The following is a 14,145-nucleotide window of genomic DNA, read 5'->3' on the forward strand; positions in this document are numbered from 1 at the left end:
ACCTCAGTTAGTAAATAAACTTCTACCGGCGCCTGCACATCTGACGATAATCAAGCATGAATCGTTGGCCGATTGTTGGCGGTAAAGCAAAAAATTAAGAATTTAAGCATGTACCAAAGTTTTGAGAACAACCCCCTAAGGCAATATCTTCTGATTTACCAAGAAGATTTTGTCTTGTGAAATGTCGTCGGTCTAGTCATTAACTGAAACTGTTGGGTTTACTAAAGGAAGTGGCCGCTGCGGTCAATAGTCTTGTTCTTCAGTTATAATAATTTCATAGTTTTTCTTTGACTGTAAATCACGCAAGTAACTAAAAAGTGTCTCGATTAAGTTTCCTGTCATTGGCACAAGAAAAGTTTGAGAATTTTTTGACAGAGTATTTTAGTGGATTATGTCCCATTTTCTTTACTAAGCTAGATAGCTGGTTGGTTTTTGAGTGGAAACTATTGCAGCTATAAACCAGCGTCCCTAGCAAACAGAACACCGTCAAAAAGATTACATAACGCGCCAAGAAAATAGATACAACAAAAAAAAAATCATCAACAAAATAGTCCTTCCATTTCGATAAGGTTAAAAAGGTGTAAGTTGAGTATATTTTACAACACTAAATAATCGATCTCTCTTCTCAAACTGGAAGTCTGTTAGGAGTGAAATCTTTCTTACCTTCATACACCATAAAAGTGACAACGAATAACAAGGTGGAAATGTAAAAGATCTTACTCATTTTTCACAGTTTTTTGTAAAAAAAAAAACTGATTCTACTGATTTCCAACGGGTTTTCTGTTTATCTATGAATTATCATATTTGTTGGCCTCAATTGTTCGGTAAAATAAAGAGGTACAATTATCGAATTTTCCATTAAGTAAAAGTGGGTGTAATTGAAAATGACTAGGGACAATGCCTCCCTCTTTCCATTAACAGAAATATAGCGGTTTCTCTCTTTAGATTATTTGCTTAGCAACCTCTGTAATTGGGCGTTACTTGTTTAAAAATGGCATTGTAGCGTTAGTTCTTGTTGCGTCATATCTGGTCAAAACTTGAGAAATCAATTGAATGAACGTGATTTCATGAGAGTAAACCTTTAAAAAATGCTGAACGTTTCTTAACTTCATCTTACTGTTTTCCAACATTTAAATGTTTTTAATTGAGGGCCAGTTTGGCGCTGAGTCGTGGTGGAAGTCCTCTTCTTTTTGGTTAATTCTTATTTCTACACTTTGCTCATTGTGAATATAGTGTTGTAAAGGGATATATGGCACAGAATATAGCTGTACTATCAGTCTAAGCAAAGAGATTGAAACAATCTCTAAGAGAAAGATCTGGAGGTCTGATTGTCTTACAACCATGGCCCACGTTTGATTGCGTTCAAATAACCAGCTCAGAAGGAAAAACTCCTTTGCGTCTTTCGCGACAAGAGGGAGTAAAATTATGACAAAATTACCTGGAAACGTTTTCGTGATTCTTTCATTTAATAAATTATAATAAAAGTGCATTTAGTGTCAAGAAGAATGAAACTGAAAACTTTTTGATTATTTTGTTTCGGAAAGCAACGAAAACGAAAATCTGGCCTGATGGTTTTTAAACACATTGTCATTTTAGGAACCAAATCGCTTATCATGAACATTACAAAATAATATCTTATAAATAATAAACTTAAAATGACTTTATATTTTGTCACTGAAACAACTTAGAAACGCCTCATAAAGCACTTCGAAACAGAACCACGGGAGACCATCAACTTCGTTCACGACATGCAAATTTAAAGAATGTAACATTTTCGAAACTTGTCGGAAAATATCTACTCCTCAAAAAGCATTATCTCTAAATTGAAAGGGGTTACTGTTACACGTCAACACGATTTGCCCAAAACAGGTTGTAAACCATGACTATTCAACTAGTATAGCGCAATAATGAACGAAGCAATTTAAATGCTTGCTGTTAATTTTTATTTCCTTAGAAATATGTCTTTGTTGGGACAGTCATCAAAAAGGGTCGGAGTACGAAGCTAAAATACGTGACGAGATAGAATAACTCTGAGTTAAGTCGCAGCTAATCGATTACATGATTTGTTCCAGGATATCTAACATAGTGGTTCAACCATTGCGGAGTTTTACTACCATTTAGTTACCGTCCTTCCAGTCCTAGAAGATGCACGCGAGCGTTTGTTTCTAATTTCGGTCAAAAAGGAGGCGTACTTACTCAAAAGAAGCTTAATCAAGGAAAGGTTGAGGGGAAGGGGTCATGAAGTGTTTCCTTCAACGAGCTGGAACTTTTGTTTCAGCTTAATCTTTCTTGTGCAAAAACAAACTTATTATTAATAACGGAGAAGAAAACTATTTTCTTATAACGATTCCAGTATGGCGAGAGTCAAAAGAAATGATAGTGAACAAAGGGGGAAGCTTTCTCCTTACATCCTCACTACTTGAAGGGGCACTTATTCACTGGTCTGGCCCGAGGCGAGGTGGCAAATTCGAGGAAACGCGAGAAATGAACAAATATATGGCAGCAAAGGTGCTAACTTCATTTATTAGAGGCTACGTATTCTCTTAGGTTTAACAACTCAAGGACCTATATTATTTTTGAAGTACCATATTTACAGTGGCTTAACGACGGATACAGCAGCAAAAACTTCTGTTTAGTTTAAGTGTTTCTAACTTCATCGTTGTTTTACTCCGTCGTTCATTTTGTCACATGTTTGCGAATTTTTCTCTAGTAGAATTCTTAAGGACTTAATCAAAGTCAGAAAAAGAAAAGGGGAGTCTTTCTCTTGAGTTTACTTCCTCCATAAAAAATAGGATGAAAAATAGGATGAAAATAGGATGTTTTAGTCGTTTATATTAGTAAAGACAAAGAAATAAAGCGAAAACTGTGATATACGTGCAGGAACCTGTTCCGCCAATCGGCTATTTAGACGTTTTTTTTGGTGTCGTCGACTTCTTCGTTGCTGTATTCGAAGCTTTGTACCGGCTTGCACACCAACCTTAAAGCAGTTTACAACAGATGAGAGAGGCGTCAACAGATCACAATCCCTTTTATTTGCATCTCATGAGCAAAGTTACAAACAAGCAAGGAACAAACTCTGCAACACTGACAAGCTAAACAATTTTTTTGGACTTTTTTTTTACTTTATTCAAACCCAGTCCCTTAAAATCTTCTTCAGGCTTGTCAATCGGTTCTTTCTATTGTATTTGCTGTGGATTTAAATGTTCCTTCTTTGTTTTAAGCGTTTAGTATCATATTTCACTCAACTTCGTTGCCACTTCCTAATGAATGAATTGGCTTTAAGGCAAAACCCATCCCTTTAAAATCAAGTGGTCTGTTAGAGTCAAATGAATCCAGGCGCTGTTAGATCTAATTCTCTCGACTACTGTGTAAAAACAATGTGGGCATTTTTTGAAGTTGCCATCACCAATTGAAATATACCTAACTTACAAAACCTTTCAGACGTTTGATTTTCGGACAATTTGTCTCCCAATTAGGACAGATTTCGGGCACTTGACGTACCTGAGACTGACATACCTTAAGACTAAAGCAAAATGTGAAAATGATAAACGGCGACGGAAAAATTAAATCAAGCTTGACAAACAGGGCTTACATCGAAGAAATAACAACTTCGAAATCAAAATTGTAGATCTACTCTTGCTTTTTTTTGTTATGAAAGAAACACACAATTTTCTTGCCATTTATGAAATGAATGACACCTGAACAAAGCCAAATCCAAACTCAAATCAATGGCATCGCCCAAGACTGAAGCACTTTTAAGTCTTATACCTTGGGACACTCAGTTTTGTCCGACAGTAAACTAGCCCGAAATTGTTTCCAAGTACCTTAATTTAAAACAATTTATCAGTCGTATACACCAAAGCTAACAATATCCGCCGACGAGGGGAGAACAAAGTATAGACACCTTGCTAGCTATATATTACTACATGAGAATTCTTCTAAGTATGTATTGTAATTCGGCATTGTGGTAGAATTAAAATTCTGGCATAGGGTGAATAGGACTGTAATCCTCCATCAGACATGCCATCACAGCCTATGGAAAAATATGATAAAGAATACTTTTATGATCAAATTACAATTATAATCGTTAGTAGAACAATCACTGTCATAATCATTATTACCAGCGTTATAAAATCATCATGTTCATAACCAATTTGATGATCATTATCGTCAGATTCTGAATCATAACCATAACTATAATCCGTGATCATAGATCGTTTTCACTGTCACGCAACAAAAAAATAAATTGGAAACGGTCCAGTGGAAGAAACCAAGAAAATGAAATGTTACCAAAGACTAATATATAAACAATTTGTCCAAGTCTCAGGTCTTTATGGCCCACAGCTTCCGAGTTATTTGCCGAAACGTTTCACGCACCTTTGTAGAGCTTTGTATGGAGACGCCATATTGGTGTACCGTTTTGGTCCACCAATATGGCCGCCGGAAATCAACAAAACATCTGGAGTTCACTTTTTCCATAAAAGCTCTTTCTTTTCACTCGAGAACCAGCCTACGTGCGCATAAACATATCCTCTAATACTTGAAATGGTTATACTGCTGAAAATCAAGAGGAGAGACTTTTTTCAACGAGACAGCATTCCTGTTTTGGTGTCACGCACTGTGAAAACTCGGAAGTTCAAATTGCTGTATTTTCGAAATGAAACATGCTACAGGAATGGAAACTTGTACAAAGATTAATTTTTTGTTTATCTCCAACCTAGTGTAAATAAGAATTCGTAAAACCTCGCTGTTTTGACTTAACAATTTGATGACGTCACTGTGAAAACCATCTATTGCTGCTCGCTACGCTGGCAGCAGACCTATTTCATTCAAATAGGGCTAAAAATCTCGCCAGATGTTAGTAAGACATTTTTTGCCCCGCTTTCGGGCGGTTTGAAAACACTGCTGACCATTATCTGAATTCAAATTTTGCACTAACCCTGGGTTAACTTAACCCAGCTTTGAACAACCCGGCCCTAAAGAATTATGAAGATCGAGAGTGTTTTCCGTTGAGGCTGAAGGTCGAGGTGGATAACACCCTTCCAGAGAAGACAGAGGGGCCAGAACTGACTAGATGCCCACTATATATCCAAACTGCCCTTCTTACCATAACTGTCCACTTTCTGTTCTCTGCTTCCTGCCAAACCAGAGATCTTTCAGACTGAAAAACTTCATCGGTTACCTCTTCTGGTTTCCGTGGTAGACAATGAAGAAAAACAGCCTCTTCTTTGGCAAGAGACATGAGCTGCAAGCGAGATATGTCTGAATCATTAGGATGTACATGTGAGCCTGGCTGAATTATTCAAACTGATTAAAGGGCTGACTTGCTCAGCCTTAAATGTTGCTTTTTTTCGACCATTCGACAGCGCGTGCACGTAAGATCTGTATGGGGAACAGCAACGCAGACGTAAATTAATATACAATGAAATAATTTTGCACCCTCGTCACACATTTTGGTTCATTTCTTTGCCGCCACTGCACAACTAAGACGTCAATTGTAAATTTGATCTTTTATGAAGGACGCCCCATTTTTCTTTCTAGGCCCTAGATAGAATCTTGTAATTATTAAAATAACTCAATTCCAGAATTCTGGAACAGATGTAATTTTGAGGAAAAAAATAGTGTGATTCGTGAATAAATCACACTGCCGTGAGCCAATCAGATTGCAGAGATCACCAGTGATTTCAAAAAGGGTATAATAACGCATAAAAGAACCCTAAATCACGTTCTTTAGAAAAAACGTTTTCGCTGCAGTCGCCGTTAAGTACCTTAAACTCCTTATTACTCTCCAATAGTTCCTACCGTCGGTGCCACTACGATGGTATCAGGTCGTTTCGCTCGAAGGTTGATTCGTTTTCTCCTTCAGCTCTCTCCCTTTTTCGCTTCCATCTTTCCCCTTTTCCCCAGAAACGCCTGATACTCAGGCTACCTGATGGCAGTTCGCCTAGACTAAGACTGAGTCAATAGGACAATCGCACGATGACGTCATTTTACTACAACTACCAGAATCCTTGAGTTTTCTGTTTTCTTGTGCAAATTAAGGCTATTGTTCTTTAATCCTCAGAGGGATTGACAAATTTAAATAACAAAGCAAAACCGAAATGAATTCTGGTAGTTGTAGTCAAATATCGTCATCGTGCAATTGTCCTATTCGCCCGATGTGAATTTATCGTTCTTTAAGCCTGAGAAAAAGGAACAAGCATGGGAAGATAGCGACTACACATGCGGAATCCAAGGTTAACTAAAATAACATCTCGGAGAAGTAGATTCACCATATTGTAGAGTGTTGTCTATCTTCGCGCGAATCGACTTTCGGGCGAATTTACGACCGCAATTCACTACGATACGTCACATTCAATGGAATAATTTACATGTTACATTGCAAATGTCAAATACGATCTAAATAACAGACCTTGGTATCAACTTGATACCCCGAAAAAGACTTTAATCTTGCAGCCTTCTCCTCTTCTTGTCCCATACTAATCCATGTGTCTGTCACTACTACATCAGCATTAGAACATGCTTCCCTCGGATCATCAGTAAAGTTCACTGAAGTCTTGTTCTGTGATAACAATTAAAATGCTTGTTATTGACAGTCAAAATTGACTTACCAGTGATGATTGCAAATACTCTTTTTTGTGCTTAGCCTTATCAAACCAAGATACAAGTTGCTTGCAAGTCTGGAGCATCATGTGATCAGGTGCCATTTGGGATCAATAATGTGCACAACATCCGCCATAGAATAATATCAGGAGTCCTATGTTTTATTTTATTTTTTACTATATTAGCTTCGCCAAAAAGGTAGCATTAGGTGGCATTATTACTGAGTTCTGAAACACTATAGCTGACGGCTCATTTTCCTCCACACGTTGTGATTAAAGTCTTTGCACTCCTCAATTATCGGATGCCTACCGTGTGGAAGCAAATTTTTTGCGATTTTCCCAGCGATCCGCAAGAGTAAGTTCCCGCAAAAAAAAAATGAGAAGCCAACTTCTGACGAGTTTAAATCTGGACACTAGCTCTTTTGCAGTAATAAGTTTAAAAAAAAATAATAAGGAAAAGGAATTTTAGGATTAAATTTCAGGCTTTTGCACAGTAAATAATCAGAGACATTTTTATTTGGAGATTTGGTAACCTATAAAGAGAGAGAGATCAAGAGATTTGTGCCATATAAGGGAGACTAAGCAATGATATGAGAGAGTTGACAGATATGTGGCCGTGAGGGGGAGGGTAAAAATGAACCATTCTGGCCTACACAAACCATATAACTTACCTCTTCAGTGAAGCGTTGACAGATCTTGGAGATTTCTGCATCAGGTTCATAGCCCTGCGTCACAAATAATAAAACAGTTAGTATGGCCAGAAACGGGGGTGGGAAAAATTTAAAGTACTATGTACCTCACCTTTGGAGTTGCAATATTCAAGTGAATTCCAAATTTGGGTGCTGCCATCATAAACGAGTGAATGATATTGTTACCATCACCAACCCATGCAATTGTGCGGCCATACAGACTACCAAAATGCTCCTGATTAACAAAATATTAAAAGCGTTATCTCAAACAATTGTATGTACATTTTACTGTGTCACAAAATTTATCAACTTTCAAAAAGTGGGAGCAGCAGAAAACAAGGCATAAATAACACAGGACGTAATGCCTGGGGCACAAATAGACCATTTTTACAGTTGTGGACTTAGTACCCAAGCCTTCGAGTGAATGTGAGGCTGATGGTGACCTTGTTTTGACACAAACCTCTTTTGCTTTGTTATGGAAATTGTCCTTGAAAAATACTAGCCAGGAAAGAACAACTTGATTTACATAATAAAGCAGAAAGGTTTGTATCAAAACAAGGTGAACTCCAGTCTCGCTTTGATCCATAACAGTAGTATACAATGGTCCATTGTTTGTTTGATATGAAAGCGGTAATTTTGTCATTCACAGGTGTTAATTTTCATAAGTTCCATATTGAAGAAGGACAAGTAATATTGGCATTAATATAAAAAAATGAGCTAGAGAGCTGTGACAAATCCCCTTTAACTTTCATTATATTTCATTGCATGATCACCAATGTGAGCAGAATAAAATTGGCAACTACAATATCAGTGAAAATCCAAAGTTTGACACCCTGGGTTTGGCGGTAATGTGCCACAACATTTATGGTCTTTATGGTCTTTCTAAAGCTGAAGTGAGAGATTAATATTTATTTGAAATACAGTGTATTATTTGTCCCATTTTCTTCATAATTTGTCTCTTTAAGCCTGGTTGTCCTTTTATTTAGCATTAAGACATCACATGTACCCCCACATTCTGTAATTTTTTGATAGTTTGGCAGCCATTTTCACTGCTTTATTTCAAACTGTTCATGTAATACTGAATACAGTGTCCCATTAAACCCTTATATTACTGCTAAAAGCTAATAATCCTTAAGCTATAAGTTCGTGTTGAAATATACCTGTAGAGTTAGAAAATCAGCAAGAATCTGTAATGGATGGTACATCTCTGATAGCCCACTAAAAACGAGAGAAAGAACTTCCATTGTCCATTAAAATAATTATTGCCTTCCCTTAATTAACAGCCCCTCTTTCGTGGAATCACCTAAAATGGTCACCTCCTTCAAATAATCAACACTCAACATGATTTTACTTGTTTGTACACACTAACTGAATGTTACAATAATTGATTACAGTACCTTGTCACTAAGAAATCAAGAAAAGCTCATGTTTTTTAACCAGTAGTTAATTAGTTCACGGTCACTTTCCTCAGCTCAGACAAAAAAATTAACGTGTAAAAATTTACAACAATGTGCAGCCACTTGATTGATCAATCAACTAATCACAGAATTGTTAAAATAAGATACACTCAATTCTTGAAAACCACAAGAAGCTATCTTGATATTGGAGGCAGGCTCAAGAAAAAGATGAAAAAGAACAAACATAAATTCTAGAATTCCTAGAACCAATCTAATGTTTGAAATATGCACTCATAATACTTACCGTAATAATAATAAACACAATTTAAGGCAAATGACATAGAGTGATATATCGGCACCTTTTCTTTTCTTTTTTATCTAAAAACAAATCTGTAATATTTATCACCAATATTTTTGTACCTAATGACAGGTATGGTAGCTCCTTCGGCCAAGACCTCAAGATCTTTCTGCCTGTTTACTCTAGCCAGGATGAAATCACAATATCCTGACAGCACCCTGAGTAAAAATTAGTGCAAGAGAGTTAAGAATAATATATTTACAAATTTAATTTATTCAACACCACAGATGCTGGTGTACTAAATAGTACATACAGTTGAATCTCCATTTAACGGTCACCCTATGGGTACTGGCAAGTGGCTGCTTAATGGAGGCTGGCCACTCAATAGAGGTTTGTCTCGCAATTGGCAAAATCATAAACAGAAAGGGCACTTTATTATTTTTGAAACAAACGCGCGTGGGCCAGAACAGCATTACTGGTCCACAAGCAATCACCATCTTCTAGGTAGGACTGAGTTTTCCTTCATCATATTCTCGAAATAACGGTAAACTGAGTGAATCAAGTGCTTGATGGAGGTGACAACAATGGTAGAACTCCCATTCTTTTCTACAGTTATTACTTAGGGACTTTCATTACTGGCCTCTTAATAGAGAGTACCACTTAATGAAGACCTTGGTATTAGGCAGATCAGTTGGGTATCTACAATCATGGGCAGAGTGAGGAATTTATCATGGGTGCTCTGAAAACAACTCTTTGATGCATTAATACAACCCCTGTCAAACATTTAGGACACTTTCGATTTCTTGGGCATGCACAGCGCAGACCTCTCAGCCTCTAAGAGTTTTGTCCATAAGCCCAGTTTGGGAAAGCTAATCAAACAATAATTTTTGAACTTTGGAAATTGACCATGTGCTTCAATTTTTTTGTACAGGATTGTAGAATTCTATCCAACATAACCCAATTACAGGCCCAGCACCCTAACTACTATGTCTTGTAATGTAGCCAATTAATAATGACAATGATGAGGATGGTATGATTTATGCTGCACACTGCAAAGCATATATTTGGTGAAACACATTAAAGATACTACGAACTATCAATTTTTTTTACCTTCCAGTGTCCCTTATAGATTCATTGACACCAAGATGAAAGTCGCTGTCTGTAAGGAAAACACAGTTTCCTCCAAGCAAAGCGAGACCTAGTTTAAATGACAAAATCTCATCTTAGGAAATACAAATACACTATAGCAAAGAAAAGAGTTAGAAAAGACCTCCCTAAGAGCAATACAACATCATACTACCTTCAGACAAATACATCTACTCATCACGCCCATGCTACTCTTTTTCATGATATACGTAGTGGCATGTGAAAAGTAGCCTCTGCTGACAACAGTTATATTTTTATTGTGAATGCATGAGTTTTTTAACACGAAATGCAAGCATAATGAAACATTTGTGGTACTCTCAACATTTCACCAGGCATCGAGATAATAACAGGCATCTGTCAATTTTCTTTGATGTGGTGGTGGATGACAACAAAGTTTTTCTCTGTTCAGGGTTGTCAGAAAGTTTTGAAGCAGACGACTGAGCTGTCAAAGTAAGCGGGCCAGACCAGGGATATTTTATTTAAAAAACGCCATCCGTAAAGAAACTTGCCAAGCAGAGTTAAGCCGGCCGATACTAACCAAGTAGGCAGTGATTTTTTGCTGGCACTTGGCTATTTTTGACAACCCTGTCTGTTTGAAACAAATTGCTACAGTTTATTAAGTTTAAAATACTTCTTAGAGACAAGAGCCACAACTTCATTGTTGCTGCGCTGAAATTAAAAAACAATGAACATTAACATACATCGTTTAAATTTTTACCAGTTTCTGTTGAGACTCTTGTTCGTGTGCTGCGCTTCTGAAAAATAAGAGCAGCTGATTTCCCCTCTAAAAGCCGAACATTCTGAAACTAATAATAAGAATACCTGGTTAGAACATTAATTTTACAAAGGTGATGACAACAGCAAAGGCAAAAGACATAATGATTCAGCAATAAGAAGACTCCTATGCTTTTTTCTTCATTTTGGCAGTTTCTATCCTGTTCCCTAAATGTCAACCTTCGCACCAAGTTTTTAAATAACTTGAAGGTGTGTGGAGAAGACAGGAGGGCCAGTTTTTGACCTTTTGAAGTTACTGCTTGGTAGACTCAAGATTATGGAAAGCAAATTTAGCCAATTATGTTACAATTTAATACAGCTAGAGGAGGGTTGAACACAGCAAATCCATTTTTGCCACATCATGATCATGGATTCTTAAGCAAGGCTAGAAAAAAACTTTAGTTATAGAGGACAACTTGAGGATCAATTGAGGAGGTACCCTCCCCCCCCCCCCAGTCAAATTAACACTTACTTCACTCTTAGGGCAAAATTGTGACTTTAGGGAGGGGTAGGTAGTCAGCTACCCTGAAACCTCAACTGTTTCCAAGTTGCCTGGACCTCATCCTCAGAGCCCCAGGAGCAGTCAGTTGGGTGGGGAAAAACTTACGGTGGCAAAATTTCTAATTTAACTTTCACCGTTATTCTCCCGACCCTACTGATAACCTGTGAGTCTCCGGGGACACCTGGGCCCTTGCTCACTGGGCAAATGAACTTAAAAGTTACTTGCCTGGGAAATCTACTCATCCCAGACTACTGGACAGGAATTTTTTGAGCCCTGTCAAGGTCACTGTTTTCTACAAGTTGACTGGCTCAGCAGCATTGCTAGACCAGGGTGCACTCACCATTCTAGCTCAGACAATACAAAAGTCACATTATTTTTACCAAACAAAATGATGGTGGGCTCCTACCTCCTTGTCAACTTTTATTCTTTTTTTCAGATCAGCGGCACTCCATAAAAGATATCCAATCTCAGAATTGCTGAAGTCTTTAAGTGTAAGAAGATCACGACCCACAACTGATGGAAATCCACCGCTGCAAGACACAAAGTGAATATCACTACTATTGTAAGCTCTCTGACCGCTGGGTCCCCTGTGAACCAGCCCTAAGACAGGAGAACATCACTTCTGACTTACAGTATGTTAGAATTTCACTCAAAAAGAAAACTTTGGCTAGAACAAGCTATGGACCTTCTGGTTCGTGCAGAGCTACCTTCACTACTAAATCGTAGACTACAAGATATTGCAATATCAATGTACAAAGTAAAACATGGCCTCGCACCGAGTATTGTTAAAAAACTATTCAAGCGGAAAAGCACTAGTTATTCACTAAGAAACAGTGATTTTGATATTCCGACTTTTAACACTATTAACTATGGAAAGCATCCTCTTAGATATCAAGGACCTCATATATGGTCGAAACTAGATATTAAATTGAAAGGTTCCTCGAATATTGAATCTTTCAAAAATAACATTAGGAAAAAGACCTAACGTCACTCTTAAACAACAACAATAGCTGCTGTAACCTTTGCAATTCTTAGAGACTACCTTTTATATACCTATCGTTTTATTATACAACTCATACATGCTAAATATTTTAATTGTATATACATTATTATTATTATTTCTTATTTGTAAATAATTTTTATTTTTAGTGTCCCCAATTAGTTGTGAAAACTAAATACATTGACACATTAATAAAGCTTTTACTTTACTTACTTTACTTTACTTACTTTACTTACTTACTTACTATGGTAGCAATCAAAACCTGCCCTCCCCCAAAAAATCATTACACAAAAACATAGGCAGCTTAAAAGCCCCTGAACCCACGAAATCCAGGGTGCTTATCACAATTGTGCAAGAACTAAGGTATACTGGTTGCCCAAAGACAAAGTAGGTTGCAAGACATCTTCAGGCTCTACTACAGCACAGCCCTAAAATGCAAGTCAAGATTCTTTTGGGCATGGTATATTGAGCAATGAGACTGGAAGAATTATCACTATTTGCATTTTGCATTGTAAAATAACCTGTTTCAACAAGATTGTGGCTGAGACTTTTTTATTTAGGACATCAGGTCATTTCCTTGAACATGCTATAAAAATTTCACCCACACTAAAGTTTTTATTAGGTGTGAACTGCCAGGGATAGGGGTGTGATTAAACTAAAACACATCCTCTAAGAGGGTAAGAAATATAATGATAAAATCCTTTGCCAAACGTAACATTTTCTTAACAAAAATAAAATCCCTGCTTCCCGGGCTAGAGTCACACATCACTTGGGACTGTTGTGCTATGACTCTGGCACCTGAGTGTTGTAGAGTAGGGTAACTGCTAAGTTGTAAAATACCCAAATTGCAATCACGTTGAATAATAATGTCATAGGATAATCTTGTAATAAGCTTAAATTAAATAAGTTTATAATGTACTGTAAGGCCGTTTATGCAATAAAATGCATTTACACTCCACTTTGAAAGGGTGGTTTTTTTGTGTTCAAAGATTTTGACCAATCACAAGAGTTGAAAACAATAGCCAAGAAAGGTTAACAATTTTACATGTTCCTCACATAGGACTTCTGTGTTATTCAAACTGAGACCAGATTTTGTTATATGGAAGATGGTTGGAAAGTTAGGATGAATATATGTACCGCTTTATGAAGTTTTGTTAACTTTTGCTGTTTAGGCCAATCAGAAGTAAGTATAGACAATAGAAAAGTTAGCACCTTTTTTGCATTCCAACATGTTCGTTGCCGTTGTTACTATCGTTCTTATCTGGACCGTTTATTAAGCCTTCCCCCAATGGCGTTTGAAATAGATAAGATCTAGGTGGGAGGGAGGGGGCATAAAATGAATCAGCAAAAATCTACGAGACACGTCACGTTTACTGGTTCCATCTAGTAAGCCAGAGGGAGCCAGCACCAATAATCAGGCTGTCAAACAGTTTGCAAATAAAGGTTCGATATTCAATAATTTAAAAGCATTCCGGGCCAATTCTCTCTTTTAATTGACAGTCAAGTAAGGCGTGAAAAGGACAATGGAACTCAAGCATCTTATAAAAAATTCAAGATTAATGCAATCCTACCTTTCACTACAATGTCGCTTAGACGAAAGAATGCCCCCTATTCTACAATGAGCGAACAAAGAGTCGGTTCCTTTAAAGCTCTGACAAAGGAAAGAACTGATTCGATTACATCTTCGAAATAAGCCAAGCGAAGCCATGTCTTTGCTATGAAGCCAAGGGCGAACCG

At 37.2% G+C, this 14,145-nt stretch overlaps 1 protein-coding gene across 1 annotated transcript; it reads right to left on the reverse strand.

Annotated features, from left to right (window-relative positions):
• Nucleotides 1–3,941: 3,941 nt before the first annotated feature.
• Nucleotides 3,942–14,144, reverse strand: LOC140950961 (ornithine transcarbamylase, mitochondrial-like). Its single transcript, XM_073400178.1, has 11 exons — nt 13,980–14,144; nt 11,815–11,938; nt 10,851–10,938; nt 10,097–10,184; nt 9,109–9,204; nt 8,452–8,509; nt 7,404–7,526; nt 7,274–7,327; nt 6,413–6,562; nt 5,108–5,245; nt 3,942–4,033 (listed from the first exon to the last, which is right to left on the reverse strand). The coding sequence occupies exons 1-11, from the start codon at nt 14,114–14,116 to the stop codon at nt 3,974–3,976; spliced, it is 1,116 nt and encodes a 371-aa protein (XP_073256279.1). The 5' UTR covers nt 14,117–14,144; the 3' UTR covers nt 3,942–3,973.
• Nucleotide 14,145: the final 1 nt, after the last annotated feature.

This window comes from Porites lutea, chromosome 1 (genome assembly GCF_958299795.1).
Source record: "Porites lutea chromosome 1, jaPorLute2.1, whole genome shotgun sequence".
NCBI lineage: Eukaryota > Metazoa > Cnidaria > Anthozoa > Scleractinia > Poritidae > Porites > Porites lutea.

What these genes read in the sequence shown, in the direction of transcription:
- LOC140950961 (XM_073400178.1), bottom strand. Translation starts at nt 14,116, where the DNA reads ATGGCTTCGCTTGGCTTATTTCGAAGATGTAATCGAATCAGTTCTTTC. An exon ending in GCTACCATACCTGTCATTAG is followed by an intron (nt 8,510 to 9,108) that starts GTACAAAAATAT and finishes TCTCGTTTTTAG; the next exon opens with TGGGCTATCAGAGATGTACC. An exon ending in TGAATATTGCAACTCCAAAG is followed by an intron (nt 7,328 to 7,403) that starts GTGAGGTACATA and finishes TTTGTGACGCAG; the next exon opens with GGCTATGAACCTGATGCAGA.